The sequence below is a fragment of the Lagopus leucura genome, unplaced genomic scaffold, assembly GCF_019238085.1.
Source record: "Lagopus leucura isolate 7727_CA_CO unplaced genomic scaffold, USGS_WTPT01 Super-Scaffold_100001, whole genome shotgun sequence".
NCBI lineage: Eukaryota > Metazoa > Chordata > Aves > Galliformes > Phasianidae > Lagopus > Lagopus leucura.
The window spans coordinates 99,166,542-99,188,296 of record NW_024962262.1 but is presented as its reverse complement, the minus strand read 5'-3'; the positions used below and the strand labels follow the sequence as shown (position 1 = coordinate 99,188,296).

At 38.1% G+C, this 21,755-nt stretch overlaps 1 protein-coding gene across 7 annotated transcripts in view; it reads right to left on the bottom strand.

Annotated features, from left to right (window-relative positions):
• Positions 1-21,755, bottom strand: part of STXBP5L (syntaxin binding protein 5L) — a 175,556-nt gene that overhangs the window by 87,967 nt on the left and 65,834 nt on the right. For all 7 annotated transcript variants that reach the window (XM_042868043.1, XM_042868047.1, XM_042868049.1 and 4 more), the window contains exon 5: positions 2,120-2,254. In XM_042868043.1, coding sequence (XP_042723977.1) covers positions 2,120-2,254 — 135 coding nt within the window. The remainder of the gene's footprint in view (positions 1-2,119; positions 2,255-21,755) is intronic.

The following is a 21,755-nucleotide window of genomic DNA, read 5'->3' as shown; positions in this document are numbered from 1 at the left end:
TGCCCCAAGACAAAATTGCCCTTTCTACATTACAGCTCAATGGATAAATCATAAAGGAAATCATAACCATAAAGGAAAGTCTACTAAGTGCACGCTCACCAAATACACTTCCAATTCATAGCATTTCCTTTAAAAAGTAATCTAAAAGTTACATCTTTTCCTGCAAGAAAACTGGAAGGATTGAAATTAACCCCTTATTGAGATATAGTAGTAGCCATATCTCATATTCCAGACAGAGGTCAAATAAGTTTACCAGGAAAAGTCACATAGCTTCAATATTAGCAGTGCCATAGCAGCTGTTAAGGGGGATTGCTGTGGCAAACATCAACACTGCCCACCAATTTCTTATTCTAGTGCAGAAAATTAGTCCAGGGACACACAGTATCCCTCTATTTACCTGTGTAATTGCAGGCAATGACAACTTCTTCCAACACCAAGAAGTACATGAGGAGATCAAATGGAGAGGATACAGTCATAGACTAGCATACTTCTTATAGGGATCAAGGTATACTTGTAAGATTCATAGAAGCAATGAATACCTATGCTCAACTGTGACCAAACAGTAAGTGACAAGCCAGCTTTTTAGAAGAAGAAACAATTACTGTAATCACACACAGTATCCTCAAATAGCTGCAGTCACAAGGCATAAATGTTAGGTCATCTTTATCCTTAACAGCTTTTTGGAAGAAAAATTTTGAAAAACTTAAATACACTGTTGCACAAGCAGTGCAAAGAAGATAAGAGAGGCTGCTTGTTCACTAAAAGGTTCTAGAGAAGTAGCCTCTGCAGCTAGCCTATCTCAACAACTCAATACTGAAATGTATTGCTACACAGCCCTTATTTCTCTCACATTTTTCACTGAAGAAATGTATTATTTTCAGATAATGTCCCTTGTTCACTGAGCTTGGTTAACTTCAGTTCACTACCTAAGGTTACAGCTGTCTCTCTATAAGAAGTGTCTCAGAACGTGCATGAAGTACCATGAGTTTGTCAACAGCAGTTTTTCTTTACGGAATTTCACAGAAGAAACAACTGAGAAATACTTTTTCATTTCTGCCAAGGTTTTTCCTTGTATGAAACATAGATTTATCCCAGTCAGATTTCTACGTCTCCCTCCATTTCGTACACATGGCACAAGTAACCTGAGCTAGCCTGTCAGAGAATTGTCATTTATCAGACACCAACATTAGTTCATTACCTCTCCTAACAGTTCAACAACAACTCTGCATAAAGATCATCAGGTCCTGAGATGAGCAAGATTTAACTTTGAAATTAACCCTGTTTTAAGCAGGAGGTTTGGTCCAGAGAACTCCAGCTCTTTCTCATCTAAATAATTCTGCTGTTCAATTGAGAAAAGTTTTTCACAAAGTTCTTCATGAAGTCTTAGGGCCAATAATATTCCACTATTCTCCTTGGATGATGTTTGGAAACACAGTGATGACAGACAAAATAATTATATGAATATCAGTATACACAGGTCGCTCTGAAAGTAATGTCTCCTACTTATTTTCATGCAAATGATAACAACTACAAAGAGCACAAGAATACTATTTCATAGAATAAATTCTTACTTACCAAATGCTAACTTTCAATAAAGTCACCACCATTAGCTGTGCATTTTCACCATCACTGAACAAGAGCCTGCACGCTGTGCTGATAAAAATCTACACTTGCAGAAGTGACACATTATGGTTGTCACCACTGCTGAAATGCACCACCCACCGCCTCCCTGTGCTCACATTCACTGTTTGGTCTCCATAATTGTTCAGTCAGTATTGGTGAAAGTCAGTGTGTACCATTCTACTGCATGGAGCAATTCAGTGACACAACTTTGTCTCCCCTGCACTCCCATGTCAGACGGCATTTTGCCAAACTGCCCCTCTGCTGCCATCTTTCCCATGGCAACAACATGTAGTGGAATATTGGTGAGAAGGTTCAGTCTCTATCTCCATACCATCACGTTGTGCCTCTGAATTTATGATAGTAATGATTATCTGTATTTCATGGTACTTGACAGTTAAACAGGCTCCCAAATAGCATTTTCCCTTACCAAAAAAAAAAAAAAAAAGCATTCAAAGACAGCAATGAAAGTCACAAATACAAAAAAATCTGCACTTACAGTTCTATTGCTTTGTTCCACATGATAACATATCCAGAAAGAATGAAGGACTCGATATTTACAATGTGTGTATTTCCCCGCTCTGTTCCAACATAAAGCCATTTACTCTGGAAAGGTAGATGGCAGTAAGTAATTCTGCAAAGGAAAAACAGAACAAACAACAAAAGAAAAACTGACTGAACACCATATCAACAAATTTTTAAACACTTTTATAGAGAAAATAACTTTTCTTTCCATTTTAAAACTTCAAGAAAGAACAGCAGGCACAGCATTCTGAAGAATGTCCAGTTTTGGACATCCTCTGCAGAAAAATCATAAAAGATAACCTGAAACAAAACAGGGCCATACTATCCAGTTTTATTAAGAATGGGGTAAAAATGTCATATCACTTGACCATCATTCATACAAGAAAGTGTTCACTTCACTGGCTGTCCAGGAGAACAGGGCACTAGATAATAGCAATACTGAGTGCAGTTAAACATTACATCACAGACAACTGAATCCTATGTTTGTATCATTCCCACAGGGTGATGAGCCAGTAACATATTAGCTTGGAAAACATCAAGGCAGTTTCACATGATAATATATATAGAAATTTTCAGTTACATCGAGTCAATAGATTCAGGCTCCTTTCATTATTATAGTTATTATACAAATATTGCATACATGCGAGCAAAAAAAAAATAATAATATAGGAGATGTAAAACCATCTGCTGCTAAAATGCTACCTAGATAGGCTGAAACTTTATCTGATCTGGTGATACAGCCTCAATAATTTTGAGAAAAAGCGATTATTTAGCCTGCTATGCCATATGTTACTATATTTAGTATTTGATTCCACAATCAGGCTATTTCCAGCTTTTATATACAAGCTTGATGTAATCACTATGCAATAATTTTTGTTCCTAACATCTCCCTTCCCCATAAACAAACGGCATTCAAGACAATAAATATTTCAATTTCTTATTCTTATGCTAGAACAATCTGAATTCATTACAAAGGAATGAGATGGAAATCTTGTTTTCTTGATTCAAGTGAGACTCAAGTATGATATAAACATTGTTCTCTCCATTTGCACAAGGCTATATTTTCTCATTACTCACCTAATTTTGGCAATAATTCCACAGCCTTTAGTTGGGAACAAACCAAGTTTTTCAAGAGAATTGATTTGGGAGTGAGAACTACAGTTCAATGTGCATAAATGAAAATACTTTCAAGGAGAAACTTTGTACTTACACAGTGTGCACAGTCAAATCAACAAGTATCTGACAGAAAAAAAAATGCAGGAGATCTATGCCACCAACATATCCCTTGCTGGAACCTGTTAGCTTCATTATTCTGTTCATAAAAGATTCAAAGAGCAATCTGCTCTTTTCACTTCCTAGTTTTACAAATGTTAAGCTTGCTTTTATGCCTCCCTGGATCCTTCAAACATCTCAATTTCTGTTGCCTTTTTTTTAGCAGCATCATTTGTTACGCTTTGGTTAGATTCATACTGAGTCTGAATTTTTATCTGCTGTATTTCTATACTAGATCTACTTCTCTTTCATGCACTCCAAAGCAGCATATGTGTGCGCTGTTAGGTTACAGCCCATGCAAAAACCTCCTTAGTTACTGGCTGAGATACTCTTCTCTTACTCACTTCATATTAATGTTCATTCAGCACTTGCTTGTAGTAAACTATTAAGTTATAAGGAAATAAAATTTGTGACTTTCAAAGTGTTGAAAATGGCTCTCTTGAGACTGAGAAATAACAAAGTGACAAAGTTACAAAGTGACTTCTAGCTGACTTGAATACTTCCAGTCCAAATTCTTGCAATCCAGTTGTCAGCCTAAGCAAGTTCGAGTCTAGGATCACAATGAATTTCAGTACTCAGATAAATCAATTCACAAGCAAGAAGTATTTTATGGCAGAAAACTTGATCTCGAAAGTACAAGGCTGAATCCAATAATACAATTATGAAATATAGTCTCAAAATCACCACAGACAATGCTAGATTGCTTTGGTTTTCCTTTTAAAATTTGTTTCTATGCTATAATCTCCAGTATGTTCCGCTACAATAATCATCAAATCAAACGGGCTTCTTATGTTCCAGCTTTTGTATTACCTCCATTTGCCTATCTTCCGTTTAAAATTTCAAGGACATAATGTTTCAACAGCAAGATCTTGCTTGTAAAAGCAGAATCAGACTAAAGTAACCATACAATCATAGAATGGCTTGTGTTGGCAGGGACCTTTAAGATCACCTAGTTCCAACCCCATGCTATAGGCAGGGGCACCTCCCTCTAGACCAGGTTGCTCAAAGCCCCATCCAGCCTGGCCTTGAATGCTTCCAGGGAGGGGGCAACCACAACATCACTGGGCAACCCGTTCCAATGTCTCACCACCCTCACAGTAAATAATTTCTTTCTAATGTCTAGTCTAAATCTACCCTCTTCCAGTTTAGAGCCTTTTCCCCTCATCCTGTTGCTATGTGTCCTTATAAAAAGTCCCTCCCCACCTTTTGTGTAGGCCCCCTTCAGGTACTGGAAGGCTGCTGATAAAGTCCTCCTGGACCCTTCTCTTCACCAGGCTGAAGAACCCCACCTCTCTCAGCCTGTCATCACAGGGGAGGTGCTCCATCCCTGTGATCATCTTTGTGGCCCTCCTCTGGACCTGCTCCAACAGCTCCACGTCCTTCTTGTGCTGCGGGTCCCAGAATTGGACGCACTACTCCAGGTGCGGTCTCATGGGAGCAGAGGGGCAGAATCATCTCCCTCGACCTAATGGTCATGCTTCTCTTTATTCAACCCAGAATATAGCTGGCCTTCTGAGCTGCAAATACACGTTGAGCCTTCATGAACAGAAACCCCCAAATCCTTCTCCTCTGGAATGCTCTCAAGCCATTCTGTGCCCAACCTGTATCTGCGCTTGGGATTGCCCTGATTCAGGCGCAGGATCTTGCATCTGGCCTTGTTGAACTTCATGAGGTTGGCATGGGCTCACCTCTCAAACCTGTCCAAATCCCTCTGGATAGTATTCCTTCCCTCTTACGTGTCAACTGCATCACTCAGCTTGGTTTCATCTGCAAATTTGCTGAAGTGCACTCAATCCCACTGTCCACATCGTGGACAAAAATGTTAAATAGCATCAGTGCCAGCACTGATCCCTGAGGAACACCACTCATAACTGATCTCCACTTGGACACTGAGCCACTGACCACAACTCTCTGAGGGTGACCATCATCACTGACAAACAGTTACAAGAATTATTTTCCCACTGGTCTATCTGATATCCAGCTGCTGTAGCTACTGGTACCTACGATATATAGTATAGTTAACCAGAAGAGAAAGAAATGTTGCTAAAGAATGAAGATGAAGATAATAACAAAAAAATTTACTATTGTCTTAAGCTCAATTACTTCCTCTTCAATAACTTCATTTTGATGTGATAGTCGTATATGACAGCCAGATAAGAAAATATTATTTGCATTCCTCTTTCCACAATGAAAACTACACCATGAATCTTCTACTAGCAAGACCTCCCTAGCTATCTCTAAAAGGAAAAGCAGAAAACTGTAAAATAATCCCAAAAAACACTAAACCATCAGACACATTAATTAAAAGACCGTACTCAAAACAGAAACATAGTTATATACACTGGGTATAACAACTATATTTTTAAAATTAAATGCATACTAGAGCACAAAGTTATGGAATTATTAGGCATTTTAATACAATACAATGTCAGGCTTCACCAAACAAAGCCACATGATTTTCATACTGCATTGCATAGTTTTCTTCTATATTATGTAGTAATTTAGTTTCCTTTTTCATTATGTAAATTAAATGCATACTACTTTCTGTACTATTGACTTTTCACTTTTATAGAGAATATTAACTTTAAGGCTTGAAAGCTTTGAACTGAGACTCAGGTTTTTAATGATCATCTTGTGTTTCAGTAAGTACACAGTAATTTCTTCAACAAAAAACAATGCTGTCTCATGTTGTTGGATTTATTCTGGATGAAAGGAATCCCTGTATTAGACATATATACCAGAAGCAAATTACATTGACACCTCTACAAAAGATCAATGTACCAGAAAAAAAAAAAGAAAAAAAAAAGAAAAAAAAAATCTATTTTTCTTCTTAAGAAGGCAGGTTTGGAGTGACTTATGCAAGTATAAAATGTTTCTGCAAAAATTTAATCAGATTGTCAATCTGATTGAGGTAATATGGAATCCAATTAAATGGAGACCTCAGAATCCACTCAACACTGACCACTTACAGAAAGCCACCCTGAACTGTGGATATTATACATTCTTAGCCTCAAGCCAGCATCAAAGATATGGTATGAGTAAGGTATAAGGTATGAATCTAATCAATCATGATAAGAAATAGTAAGAAATATGAGCTGATATCTTGAAAGGTGTTCCTGTGCTGCTAAATGCGCTAAGATATATCAGTTTTTCAACATAACCAAATCCCAAAGTAGAACATAAAATATAATAAATTAAAAAAAAACTAAACAGGTGACAAACTAATATCAGTCAAAATGTATTTAAGTCTTGAGATTGCTTCTAAACTTAATATAAGCAACATAAGGGAAACAATGGTCTAATTTTGAGAGGCACTGTCAAAAATTAAAACCCCATTTTAAAAGGAACTTACCCTGAGTAGCAGCCCTTGAAAAGGCGTGTTTTTCAGAACGTACTGTCTATCAACTCTGACCAAAAAGATTTCATTGTGTATGAGTATAATACTGAAATGTTAAAATAATTTAGACTGCTATGTTCTCTGAAATACTAGCAAGAACACTCGGGTGGCTTAAAATAATCTTTTCTGCACAAATGATACTCTTCTAGGAAAAATAAAATATGACTTCCAGAGCATTTACTTCTGTCTCTGTTGTATTATTTTTTTCCGCTTTTAATATGCAAAATTTTCCTGGAATACTTTTTCTGGGGGATGGGTTCAGAAGCAGAGAGAAAAAAATTTATTTCTGTCGGAATGAGGAACAATTTTTCCAATTTAATTATCTAATTGCTCATCACTTTACATCAAAATTGCAAGTGAATTTATACTACGCTTTTTCCACTTGTATTGATAATCTTATGTATGGAAAAACAAACAATATGTGCAGCCCTTATGCCTAACACTGAACACTTGAACAGTTTCTGTAAGCTCCTACTAAAAACAAAATATTGCACGAATACTCCAACAGAAATCTATAAAAATAAACTACACTCTCTGGGCTCTCTGAATAGATGACATCCAAAGGAGGGCTATGAGATGGAGAAGGATCTGGAGTGGAATATGTATGAGGAGTGGTTGAGGTCCCTTGGTTTGTTCAGCCCAGAGAGTTGGAGAATGAGAGGAGACCTCATTGTGGCCTACAACTCCTCTCTCTAGTGATGGTGATAGAACCCGAGGGAATGGCATGAAACTGCAACAGGGAACATTCAGTTTGGATATCAGGAAAATGTTCACTGAGAAGGTGCTCAGATCCTGGAACAGGATCCTCTGGGAATCAAGCATGGCCCCATGCTGCCAGAGTTCAAGAAGCATTTGGACAACGCTCTCGTGTGGTCGGCTTTTTGGGTGGCTCGGTGTGGAGCTAGGAGCTGGGCCTGATGACCTCAGGGGTCTCTTCCAACCTAGGATCATCTACAATTCTACGAAATCTCCTCATTTTACAGACAGGGAGCTCAAACAGGAAGAGGAGAAGAAGAAAACAAAACTTGCAGGAGCATTAACCTTAGGAACATGAGTAACTGATGGAGGCAAGCCCCACTGTGCTCCTGGCCACTCACCTTCTCTCAAGAACTACGAAGTCACTGTCATACATCCAGTGTTGTCCCAGCACTGAAAAGTTCAGCTGCTGAGGAAGCCAATCTCCTTCCTACAAAAGTCAAGCACGCCTCAGGAGACTACCTTTCAGTTAGAGTGATTACAGCTCCTCTCCTGGCTCCATGGTCATTATTTGCACAACACTGATAATTTAATCTGTAGATTGTAATTTAAGAAATAAATGTTCTGGGCTCCTCTCTTATTCTCCTGAATACAGAACACAGGTTTTCTTCAAAATAATTATTGCATCAATTAGAACAACTTACTAAAGGCCATCTATCTTGGCTTAAAGATTTCAACAGTGAAAGATTCCCTACTGATTGCTGAAGTCCAATAAATCAGAATTTCATATCTAAAATGCAATTTAAATGCAAATACATCATAACAAAGGGATTCTATTTGCACACAAACACATCCAGAGCTTCTATAAATTCCACTTAGAAAAAAAGTTGAGAAAACATTATGACTTGATGTATATACAGTTTAATTTTATTAAAATGATGCTGATAGACATAATAAACATTTTGAAAAATGCTTTGATAAAGTAGAACAGCCTCTGCAGCTATTCTTCTGAAATTATTTAGACTGATCAGCTGGCTGGTGGTCCACTGCTGCTTTCAAAGTGTTTAAGATCCATACATTTTTCATTATGTCCTTTACTGAAATATTGTATTTACACAAAAATGAGACATACAAGAGGCAGTTAATAGAAAGTAATTTAAATTATTACGTCACTTTCATGCAAAAATAAAAAAAGTTGATTGAAAAAAAAAGTTAATAAATGCACAATTCAGAGAATTTACAAATTCTGAGAAAAAAAGTGAATAAATGCAGGCACAGTGTGCATCCTCTGCAAATCCACTTTCAGCATGCTTGGATTAGCAAGTTAGCACTTTTTTGTTTAGATGATTATTACTTGTCTATTGCCTCATCTGGTCAGAGTAGCAGAAACATTAATCAAATACATATTGCAAAACTAATGAAAACATTGCAGATTTTACTTTTTGTGAGCTTTTTGAGATGTTGACAATTACAGAAATTGTCAGCACGGTATGAGTATTCTGGATATGTTTTCCACAGTGAATGAGAATAACTTATTAAGTTATTTTATAAAATAATACAAGATTAGTAATTAAAAAAGAAAACTTACGTGTCTGCTTAATAACAAAAAACATGTGTCTTCATAGACGCACACATGTAGATAGGTTCAAATACTGCTACTGGTGATCTCTTGCAAAGTAGCACAAGCTCATGTGGTGCACAATACACACAGGTTTTGATTCAACTGTGTGGCAGGTGTGAGAGGCACAGTTAGCACTGCACTGCACCTTCCCCTCTACAGCATTCCATTGTTGCCTACACAGTTTGCACTCAAGCTGTGCAGAAAAGACTTATGAAAAATATCACTAAAAATCCTACATTAATGTTAAAAGTTTACAATCTTGTGTGTGGCCTTGTTACTATCTCTTCAAGGCTGCAGGCAACTCATGGTCCGCAGGTTGGAGAAACTTGGCCTGCACACTTATGGAGAGTAAGATCATAGACAATAAAAGTGACACATTCAACACAGCTAGATCTGTAGTATTACACAATAGCAATGCAGTAGATTGAACAAGTGTAATCACTGGGCTTGGAGCCAAGGAAAAAGATAAGGAAATTATTTCTGGTTTCAACATTGGAACTTGTTTTCTTAGCAAGAAAAAAGATGCTAGAAGAAATCAGCATACTTTTCATTGATATCTGATTTGTTTTTGATATCAGTTCCAGGTCCTGACAACACAAAAACAGGAATAAAAAGCTTCCCAGAATCAGTGAAGTGAACAAATTAATGAAGCAGTGTTGGTAAACTGTTTCTTTCATCTTTAGGGGAAAGAGAATTGTACACGATTTCTCTCGTCTACTAACCTGTAAAATCATTGTTTCTTATTTGTAGTACATCATTTGCTTGCCATTAATTTCTTTCAAGGTTAAATAAAGATGGAACTCCCGTGTCTAGCATTGAATCAGTGATGGACAATACAGACCACAGGAACAGCCACTGTATTTCTTTGCAGTGAAAGAAAAACCAAGAATGAAGGGTTAAAGATAACAATGCTGTTCCCAGAAGAGAAAGTTCTTGATTCATTTCTTTAACTTCATTTGTAATAGTTGTGTTAATAAACAAACAAATAAATAAATAAAAAACAGGGTAGAATTTCTTCCATCCTTTCACCCAACAAAGAAACTATAAATTAAAAATGCAGTTTTTGCATCAAAATCACATAGTTTCAAAAATGAAATTTCCAACTAACCTCAAAGATGAGCAGGTTGAATTTTGTCCTTTATATGCAGAAATCTGTGTTTCCATTACCCATTCTTACTATAAGGAGTTGAAAATCAATTTTATTTTAATATCTATTAAGCTACTTTGATTAATTTTCTAGTTCAGAATGACACTGAAATTCTGAAATTGACTTCAAAGCAAAAAAAAAAACAAAAAACCAAACATTTCTATGAGTATGTGCTCATGTATGCGCACATACTTTTACTGTGTATATGTGTGATTTTTTTTTCCCTTATCAGCTTCCATCAATTAAAATCATGTAGACTTATTGGAGACCAGCTGTTCCCATTTGTTATGCTTCAGTAGATAGGGACACTGTGATTAATGCCTCTTGTTTTTCTGCAATCTGTAGTCTCTCTTCTCTTCCTGCTCATGTACTGTTTAATGAGATAATCTGAACACTGACATTACTAGCTCTATTTCTGACTTACTGGAATAATGCCCAGAGTTCACTGTGACAGAAGGAAAAGTATCCTAAATCACTGCACTGAAGTTTGCTTAAAGCTGCCATGTGCCTGAGCAGGAAAGGGGTGCTGTGGTTTCCAAGAAGCAAATGTCTTATTGGAACAGAAAGTAGCTTATTCTCCACTGCTTAAATACATGACTGGAAAGCTAATCTAACAGAGGACAAATGATAGATGAGAACAGGATAGTGAATCTGAAACTCAAATTTGAAACCTTCTGAAAACACACTTATACAAGCAAAGAATTCCTGTAACTATAGTGGTAAGAAGCTGATAATAAAGACTCACTCACAGTGATCCGCATTTTATGCTGCCTGAATTTGTTTGAACTTTAAAAGAAGATCTTTTTTTTGCTCTTGTGCAATACTAACATGTATGATATTAAAAAGATTATCCACACATGCAGATCATGTTGCAATGCAAATTTTTTGTATTACAATAGTGGATTTCTCATTTGTTGTGACTAAAGCCTCAAAAGACAGTTGTTCAACGTGTGGCTGTGTGTACGTATTTTAATTTCGGCTATGCAAATCTGGCATTAGAGCAATCTGGCAACACAGCTGCTATATGAAAACAACATGACACATTATCCTGTATCTTCTTGGAAAAAAAAAGGGGGGGGGAGGGGGGAAAGAAAAGTGGAAATCTATTGACAAAAAATTTACTTCTTTTAAATGGCATTAGGAACAACTAGCATATTGCTTTGTGTACAATTTAAAGGTTTTGCAGCCCACTGCAAAATTATGTCCACTACTAAAACTAAAGAATTTTTTTCCTGAAGAAAGAAACCAATATGGAAATTATTAGGCAAACAATCAGAGGTGGCCAGGTTACAGAAAAAATAAGTTTTTCAGAACTTGTTTCATCCCTTTTGGAGGAAAAAAAAATACAGAGATGTTTTGAAATAATGGCATTTCAAAGAGATGCCTGTTTTATAATAGAAATAATAGAAGTACAGTCAAAGTGATACAGAACAAGAAGTAAGTTACTTGATTAATTTTCATAAGTAAATTACATTTACAACCCCCAAATTTAGCTTATTAACATCTTGTAGATGTTTTTTGGTTCACTTTTGGTTGAAAAACTTGTTTGGAAACTCAGTATATTTTCCACAGTACAGTAAAGTCTCGGACTCAATCTCAAGACTCCTTTACATATTTGCCAAAATATTTTTATTTTAAAAACTTCAAATAAAGTAATAAAACTCAAATGCACAGCTCAGGAGCGAATTGGAGTAAGTGGAGAATATCTTGTACAGTCTCAACAATCAGAAAGCAAAAGTGATTAGTGACTGGTTATAAGTCATCTTGTATCTTTCTTTGTCCTTGCCTTATTAAAAACAGCTGTTACATCCAGAAAGAATTCACACATAACATGGAACCACAGAACCCTCTAAGTTGCAAGGGATCTTTAAAGGTAATCTCCTCCAACTCCTACCATGAACAGGGACACCCATAGCTAGATCAGGTCACCCAGGGCCTGATCCAGCCTGGACTTGAAGGTCTTCAGGGATGGGGCATCAACCACATCTCTTTGCAACCTGTTCCAGTGCCTCATCAGCCTCACTGTAAAAGACTTTTTCCTTCTATCCAACATATATCTACCCTCTTTATGCTTAAAACTATTTCCCCTTGTTCTATCACCACAGACCCTGCTAAAGAGTCTGTCCCCTTCTTCCCTGTAGCTTCCCTTTAGATACTGAAAGGCTACTATCAGGTCACCTTGGAGCCTTCTCTTTTCCAGGCTGAAGAGCCCCAGCTCTCTCAGCCTGTCCATTTCATGGATCATTCTTGTGGCCCTCCTGTGGATGTACTCTAACAGGTCTACATCTTTCCTGTACCAAGGACTCCAAATCTAGATGAAGTACTCCAGGTAAGGCCTCACCAGTGCAGAGTAGAGGGGCAGGATCGCCTCCCTCACCCTACTGGCCACACTTCCTTTGATGCAGGGAGAAAATTACAAAGGCCAAAGCCCAGCTAGAACTGAACTTGACCACTAAGGTGAAAGACAACAATAAATATTTATATAAATACAACAATAAATATTTATAAAAATACACCAATAGTAAGAGGAGGGAGAATCTCCATCCCTGGTTAGACACAGAGGGGAACATGGTGACCAAGGATAAGGATAAGGCTGAGGTACTTAATGCCTTCTTTGCCTTTGCCTTTAATAGTAAGACTTGTTACTCCCTGGAAACATAGCCCCCTGCGCTGGTAGACAGGGATGGGGAACAGAAAAGCCCCTGCATAACCCATGATGAGATGGTTTTGGACTTGCTCCGAAAGCTGGACACTCACAAGTCCATGTGGCCAGATGGATTGCACCCTAGAGTGCTGAGGGAGCTGGCAGAAGTGGTTGCCAAGCCACTCTCCATCATTCTTCAGCAGTCCTGGCTAACTGGGGATGTCCCAGAGAACTGAAGACTGGGAAATGTGACACACATCTTCAAAAAGGGCTGGAAAAACGATCCTAGTAGCTACAGACCTATCAGTCTCACCTCGGTGCCAGGGAAGGTCATGGAATGGATAATCTCAGGAGCCATCATGGATCAATTAAAGGCCAACCACAGGATCAGGAAAAAGAGGGACATTGCTGTATTGATAGACAGTTGCCTGAATTATGAGCCAGCAGTGTGACCAGATGGCCAAGGACAATGGCAGCCCGGCTTGTATCAGGAATGGAGTGGTGAGCTGGACTAGGGAAGTCATCCTGCCCTGTACTCGGCACTGGTGAGGCCTCACCACGAATACTGTGTTCAGTTTGGGGCACCTCAATAAAGAAAAGACATTGAGGTGCTGGAGCAGGTCCAAAGAACAGCAACAAGGCTTGTGAAGGGCTTGGAGAACATGTTCTACAAGGAGAGACTGAAGGAACTGGGGCTGTTTAGTCTGCGGAACAGGAGGCTGAGGGGAGACCTTATTGCTCTCTTTCAATATGTGAAAGGTGCTGACAGTGAGAATAGGGTTGGTCTCTTCTCACTGGTGACAGGATGAGGGGAAATGGCCTCAAGTTGCATCAGGAGAAAGGCTTAGGTTGGATATCAGGAAAAACTTCTTTACAGAAAGGGTTGTGAAGCACTGGAATAGGCTCCACAGGGAGGTGGTTGAGTCACCATCCCTGGATGTGTTTAAAAACCACTTGGATGTGGTGCTCAGAGGCATCATTTAAAATATTTGTCAAATTAACAACCATACTTAATTATGAATTCTCCCAAATTCTTGATGGATGCATTTAAAAATGAAGATTTATATTTAAATTAAAAAAAAAGTAAATAATAGAACACGATAAATGTCTTTGCTGTTTTGAGACTTTTTGACTAGTTATTGCAAACAGTTACTATGTACTGTGCTAATATTTTTATTACATATTTTAAAGTCTCATTAAAATAGAACCTTTAAGTAGTGAGCCATGTAAAAATAGATCTTAAACATCTTAAACAGCCCTAATTGCCGTCAGAGATGTTATTTATTAAGCAGGTACAAAAGCAGCTGCTGAGACATATTTTACTTATGAACATTTTTATTCAGGATACTCAACAGCACTGATAGGATCCCAGTGGAAAAATTACTTTGTGGAAAGTCTGTGAAAGTCTTCGTTAAAAAAAGAACAGAAATTCTCAAATTCAAGGTTGGACCTGGACAGAAACACAGGCTTTTTTTTGATATTCAGTCCTCTCTGTTGCTGTGACTGTATTATTACTACTTGAGATTACCCAAACATTCTTTAAGAGTACACATAAATGAACGCTTTGCGTTCAAAAAAGATATACTCTGTAAAGTTAAAGTAAAATATGGTAGGTTAGTTCACCTAAGGTAGGCTATTCTGAATATTGCAATTAAATTTCTTCGGAGAAAAAAAATAATAATAAAAAAAAAAATTAGAAAAAGAAATTATAGGATATATAGGATATATAGTATGTATCAATTTAAAGAAAGCACTTATTTATTTATTTTAAACCCACTACTATCAAACTCTATTTTGGATAGATTGATTTTGTGGAAAATCAGATATTTTACAGGCCATGTGAGAGATTCTCAAGGACTAGTTTTATGGCTGCCCTTGTAATTTCATACATGATTTTGGTACCAATAGTAATAAGTTTTCCTAGGAGGGAACATTTAAGTGTAAGGACAATCTGCAGAAGCATAGAACAAAAAATGTAAATGTAAATTCAAAATGCAAAGAGCAAGGCTTCTTTGTGAAAAAAATTGACTTTACAATTGGAACTCAAGATGTGGAAGTGTTGGAAAAAGATTATCTCAATTTCCTAAGTCGTTTTTTGCTTCCACTCTTGAAGGATTGCAGGCAAGGTAGCACATTCCCAATTATCTAGATACACATCAGTGAAAGAGTGCAATGAGTGTATTAGTCAGACACTAATAAGATGAAGCCATCTAACAGGAATATATGAGGGCTGTTCCAGAAGTAATGCCTCCTATCTTATTATGCTGGCCCATGATGCCAGAGGCAGATGGCGGTATGGTAGTAGAGGTTGAACCTTCTCACCAATATTCTATTACGTGTTGTTGTGTGATAGATGGCAGCAGAGGGGCAGTCTGACCGAATGGTGCTGACATGGAAGTGTCAAAGCACTGACGTGGAAGTACAAAGCAAAGCAAAGCTTCAGCTCCTCCATGAAGAAAAAAATGATACCTATTGACGTTCACTGACACTCAGCACAGGGAGGTGATGAATGGGTGGCAACGGAGAGGCAACTGCAATATGAAAGACAAATCATGTTCTGGACAATAATACACAGCTCTAACACCACTAAACAGAAAAGCTCATCCACTCAAATCTGCTAACGGTGGTGACTATGTTGTAAAATAATGCTTTTTAGCTGAGAATGTGCTCTATCAAAAAGTGTTATTGCGTTCTTTGTATCTGTTGTAGATTCCATCAAAATAAATAGGAGGCATTACTTTCAGAGTGACCTACATATCGTGGTATGAATCAGCAAACATGCTTCTGCAGAGATTATGAAGAAAATGGTACTGTCAACGTCCATAACACATTTCTAGATCTTATCTGAAGCATTTCTTTTTCTAATCATCAGGTCAGTAAGAACATATACAAGAAAAAAAGACTCTAAGAAAAGAAAAGGGAATGGAGAAAGAAAAGAGAAAAACAACAAGAACACATGAAAAACAGGTCATGAAGTGACGTGAATGAGCTGCTTTGCAGGGGTGCAAAGAAGAGAGAGAAAATACTTACAATGCAGAATAGCATAGTTACTAGAATAATAGAATAAATGGGTACAAAGTGGGCACAGAAATAAATTTAGTCTGGAAACTAGAATGTTTCTTTCCATCAGAGGGATAAATTTAGTGAAGGACAATAAGAGGAAGAGTGAACTCAAGCTTGAAGAGTTACATACTATTATAGTGACCATGTCTGAGAGACTGTTGTAGGTGAATCACTGACTCCTCCACCTAAGAGCTAACCTGAGTGGCACAGGCAATGATGTTCTGGACTTCAGGTACAAATCTTATGGCTGCAGCATAAACTCAGCCAGCTCGTGGCAAGAGAGTAGCCTGCAAGCAGCTCCTACTCAGTACCAGTGATTGCGCCTCCTGTATGGCCTCGCCTACAGTGCAGGCAATGCAGCAGGAAGTTCTCATGTGAACTTCCTTTGACAGTAAAACTGATTAATACAACTATTATCTTGTAAGGAAATCCTGATATAATAGCCTGAATGATCAAAATGGGATAATCTGTTGTATGAACAGGATCTACGTAACAAGTTGTGGGCTGATCAAGAGGTTGGTTTAATGCTGTGCAAACTGGAGCTCCCAGAATCTAAAGGGAGACTATCTGTGTTATTCTCTCCTTTAGTACTAGCTATCATTTTAAATGATACTTACAGCATCTCAATGCCTTTCTTACTAGAGTCCCAAGGAACCAGAAACTCTTGGTGCAAAACAGAATCAATCTGAGTTACATAAAAGGAGATATGTGACCGGTCTTGAAAACAATTGCAGGAAACTATACCAAAGAGACCCCTTCAGCTACAGAACCCCAAAAGGCTCACAGAGTAGGGAAAATATGGGTCCGCTATTAAATGAAGTGGGTGCTTTGGTAAAAGGGAATGCTGAGAAGGCGGAGATTCTGACTGCCTTCTTTGCTGCATTCTTAGTGCTAATACTGGCCCTCATGAACCACAGACCCTAGAAGTAAGAAAGAGTAGGGAAAGCAAGTCTTCCTGTTGGTCAAGGAGGATCTGGTCAGAGAATGTTCAGCCAAAATCAACGCACACAAATCTATGGGCCCCAATGGGATATACCCGCATGTGCTGAATGAACTGACAGGGATGACTGCTGAACTGCTCTCTGCTATTTTTGAAAGGTCTTGGTGAATGGCTGATGTGTCTGTAGACTGGAGAATAGACATTATCATTCCAATCCTCATAAGGGGCAAGACGGAGGATCCGGAAAACTACAGGCCAGTCAGTCTCACCTCCATTCCCAGAAAGGTGATAGAACAATTTGTTCTGTATACCCTCCCCAAGCACTGAGAAAAGAAGGTTATGAGGACTAGTCAACATCGATTCACAAAAGAAGAATCCTTAACCAAGATTGTAGGCTTCTATGATGTCATCACTGGCTGGGGAGAGTAGTGAATGTTGTGCACCTTGAGTTCAGCAAAGTGTTTGACACCATCTCCCACAACATCCTTGTTATGAAACTTAGAAAGAGTGGGATGAATGAGTGCATGCTAAGGTAGACTGACAATTGGCTGACTGGCAGAGCTCAGAGGGTTGTCATCAGCAGTGTAGAGTCTGGTTGGAGGCCTATAACTAACCGTGTTGCCCAGAGGTCACTGCTAGGTCTAGTTTTGTTCAGTGTCTTTGTTAATGACCTGGGCGAAGGGATAGAGTCCACCCTCAGCAAGTTTGCTGATGATACAAAGCTGGGAGTAGCAGCTGACACACTAGAAGGCTGTGCTACCATTCAACAAGACCTGGACAGACTGGAGACCTGGGCAGGGAGGAACGTGATGAGGTTTAACGAGAGCAAGTGTAGAGTCTTGCACATGGGGAGGAATAACCACATGCATCAGTATGGACTAGGAGATGACCTACTGGAGGTGAGCTCTGCAGAGAAGGACCTGGGGGTCCTGGTGGACAGCAGGTTTGCTGTGAGCCAACAGTGTGCCCTTGGGGCCAAGAAAGCCAATGCTATCCTGGAGTGCATTAAAAAGAGTGTGGCCAGCAGGTCGAGGGAGGTGATCCTCCCCTTCTATTCTGCCCTGGCCACATTTAGAATACTGTGTCTAGTTCTGGTCTTTGCACTTAAAAAAAAAAAACAACAGGGATTTCCTAGAAGGAGTCCAGCAGAGGGCCACATATATCTCCCAAGGAAAGGCTGAGTAACCTAGGCCTGCTCAGGCTTGGGAAAAGAAGACTACGAGGGGATCTGATAAATGTTCATAAATATCTAAAGGGAGGTGGGAGCCTTACCAATGAGGCTAGGCTCTTTGGTAAAAAGGATACAGCAGTACAGTATTCTTTGGCTCTTTGGTAAAAGGGATACAACAGTACACAGCAATAGGACAAGGAGTAATGGCCTAACACTTAAACGAAGTTCCATACTAACATACAGAAGAACTTCTTCATGGTAAAGGTCATGGAACACTGGTTGCCCAGAGAGGTTGCAGAATCTCCTGCTATGGAGATATTCAAGACCCATCTGGACATATACCTGTGCAACCTATGGTAGGGCATGTCCTTAGGCAGAGTGTTGGACTTAATGATCTTTTGAGATCCATTCCAACCCCTGCATTTCTGTGATTCTATGGTATTCAGCATCTATTAGAAAGAAAAATTTGGGTATCACATTATTTTTCATTCTGCTTTTGAGGAATGTCCTAACCTAATAAATCTGTTCAATCAAAATTGATGACTATTGGTATAAGCAAACTAATCTATGTTTTATATTTTAGCCCTTTGCTGACTGTTCAGCCTAAGAGAAGAAGAAATAATCTTTGAAGTTTAGGTTTTTGCAGTTACGAAAAGTTCATCACTCTGTGTATCTTCCTCCCGTGAAACAATTCAATAGGCAGTTTATGTATTATTCCTTGCCATTTAGATTTTCAAGCATAATAAATATTTTTCAAGCTCTCATCTTCAATCTACCTTAATTACAATTTCAAAAAACAGTTCTTGAACTGCTAAAGAAACTATTGAATTTTTGCACTGTGTTGATATATAGTATGCTGATCTGCAACAAAGTTTCTCTCTCACAGATAACATCTCAAATTATCACTTAACTGTGATCAACTTCTACATACTAATTTATTAAACATCCTTCATCACTAAAACAAGCATAAAAATGATAGAAGTGGATATGAGTTGTGGCATGAATTGCTTCTGGAATTTTGCCTAAGTAACTTTTATGATGACAGTAATATAAGGATAATTGTGTGATCAAATAAGTAGACCAATTATGGTCATTATAAGTTTTCCCCATGATGAGGTGTGAGGAAGTGTCACAATGGTGGTTACATTGTCATAAGACTGGCAAAGACTAGATATCCATGGAACATCTTCAGTGTCAGTACCTACTTCTGGCTGCTAGAGTACATTGTGTAGCTACTACCTCATTCTAACAATACATCGAATTATATTCCAAATAAGGGGTGCATATACACAAAGAGTATACTCCCTCACAGGAATATAGGAATATTCTGATGATCTCCTGCATCATATGTTTATCTTAAAAACTCATTATAAGTACAAACATAGTAGAAAGGCCAGATTAAGATGCTTGGGATTGTTAAAAATGTCAGAGGTCAGTTTTTCTTGAATTAGATGTGCCAATCAACAGCTTCTAGACAACACTACTTATTGATAGCACTGAGCATCATTCAGAAGTGACAAGCACTGATGCAGGACTACGCCATGGACATTTTGTAAAAGCTTCTTCAAGATGTGGAAGTGAATGCCAATCAACACCATGGCTTTTTTTGTGTTCCTTGTTTTTTTCTGTCCTCATCCTACAGAAATTTAAATCCTGTCTAGCTTTTTACACTGAGAGACAACTTGGGAAAGGTCTGTATGGTGAAATATTGCTTTCCATTTGAATTTTGTCATTCTTTTAAACAGCCAAATGCAGCATCACATCATGTAATTAGAATTTTCTGTGCAATTAGAATGTGTTACAGAGTGGCTGTGTAACTTCACTGAACCTATTAACTGTTACCATGTTTGATGACAGATCTCTGATTAATTTGCAGTTACAGAATATTAACCATTAACCAGCTCTTCTATAAGAGGAATTAATTTCTTGAACTGCTGATGACACAGAATCTAAGTCCCTAACACACAAGTAAATAGATTTGCGTTAGTACAGAGACCGCACAGCCCATCATCACTATTAATTTAGTAGACTCCTGCTGTCCTTTTGATGAGGCAAGTAACACAGGATACAAAACCCTGCAATGATACAACAAAAGTCCTGCTGCTATCAGAAAAGAATACAGACCAATGAAAAAGAAAAGTCACCTGATCCAAAGATATCTCTGTCTTTTCTCTTTGATTCCAAGCACCCCAGTAATACCCTTTATCACCTTGCTCAAATACTGTAAAATCTTAGGTGTAGGAGTCAGGATTCTAAATAGCAGTAAGTTAAAGCTGACAAAGCAATTGCTCTAAGTCATCCACTTAAGAGGCTCCCCTTCCTCTGTGCCAGAATATGCTTAACACATTGGAAAGTATTACAGGCCATAGCCCCAAACCAGTTACACAGGCTCCTGGTGATTTCCCTTCAGGAAGGCATTCAAGGTACTGTCACAGCATCAGCGCATAGTGCATGAAGATGGATTTAAAGATCCAACTGAACATTTACAGTGTGTTCATGTACAATGAGTACAGTGTATCAGTGTACAAACTGACAGTGCTGTCAGCTCACTTGTAACATGCCAATCAGCACTGGCTAAAATAAGAAAAGAAAGGAAGACTACCCCCAGTGTCAGCCACAAAATAACTCAGCTAGCTCAGCTTCAGAATAACAGGAGATAAAGCATGTTTGTAAGAGAAACTAACGAATGAAAGCCTATATGACCTGAAACCAATACTTTAAAAAAAAAATTATGACCACGGAAATCTGAGTTGCACTAAGTACATATATATGAACTGTATAGTCTCAGCTATTCTTGTTGAAGCTTGCTGCTCTGACTATTTAAAAAGAAGACACAAAAAGTCCACTACAGTTTTTGGTTGTTATAGCTCAATCCTAATGTTATCCATCAAGAGTCTTACCTGTGCTTCCTATTTATGCACAGAACCACAAATTGTGTATTATCAATTGATATGCTACTGTCAAGCATGTTTCTGAGTAACAGTTTTATCATTACAGTTACTGGAATGGGACCAAGCACAGAAACACAGTGGCTATATTTATTTGAAGGTTCTTCATGCTTCATATTACATTCCAACTATAGCAGGAGAAATATGACAACCTTGTATTTTGATACAAGGCAAAAACATCAAAGGCTAAGAAGTCCAGCAGATTACACGACAGAACAAAAAAAATCAGCTCATTCATTGGGTTACTAATTTAAAATAAGAAAAAATAAATAATTATTCTCTCATCAGTATTGTTCTAGATTCAATATGAATCTTAACTCCCTTTAGCCTCCCTCGCAAAAGTAAAGGATGAAAGGAAAAAAAAAAGGTATCTGCTCCAACAGCAAAGGTGACACATTTTTCTGAGACAGATCGTTGAATCTCCTGAAGAAAATCAATTTTGATCTTTCTGCTTTGTCAGGCTCCCAAATTCCCCTTACATCCATTTCGCTGCAATTTTCTCATAGCTAACAACCATTATTTGCTCTTTCTCTGAGTGTCACGTAATTCCTATCTTCTGTACTCTAATAAAAAGAATACCCACAGAAAAAAACCATGGGAGCTCTTTTTTAGACTGAAATCCATTAGACATTTATACAGAGAAATGCTAAAATTTAATGAGAGGGTTAACGATGGTTTTGACATTATAGAAAACATAATCAAGTGTAGAAA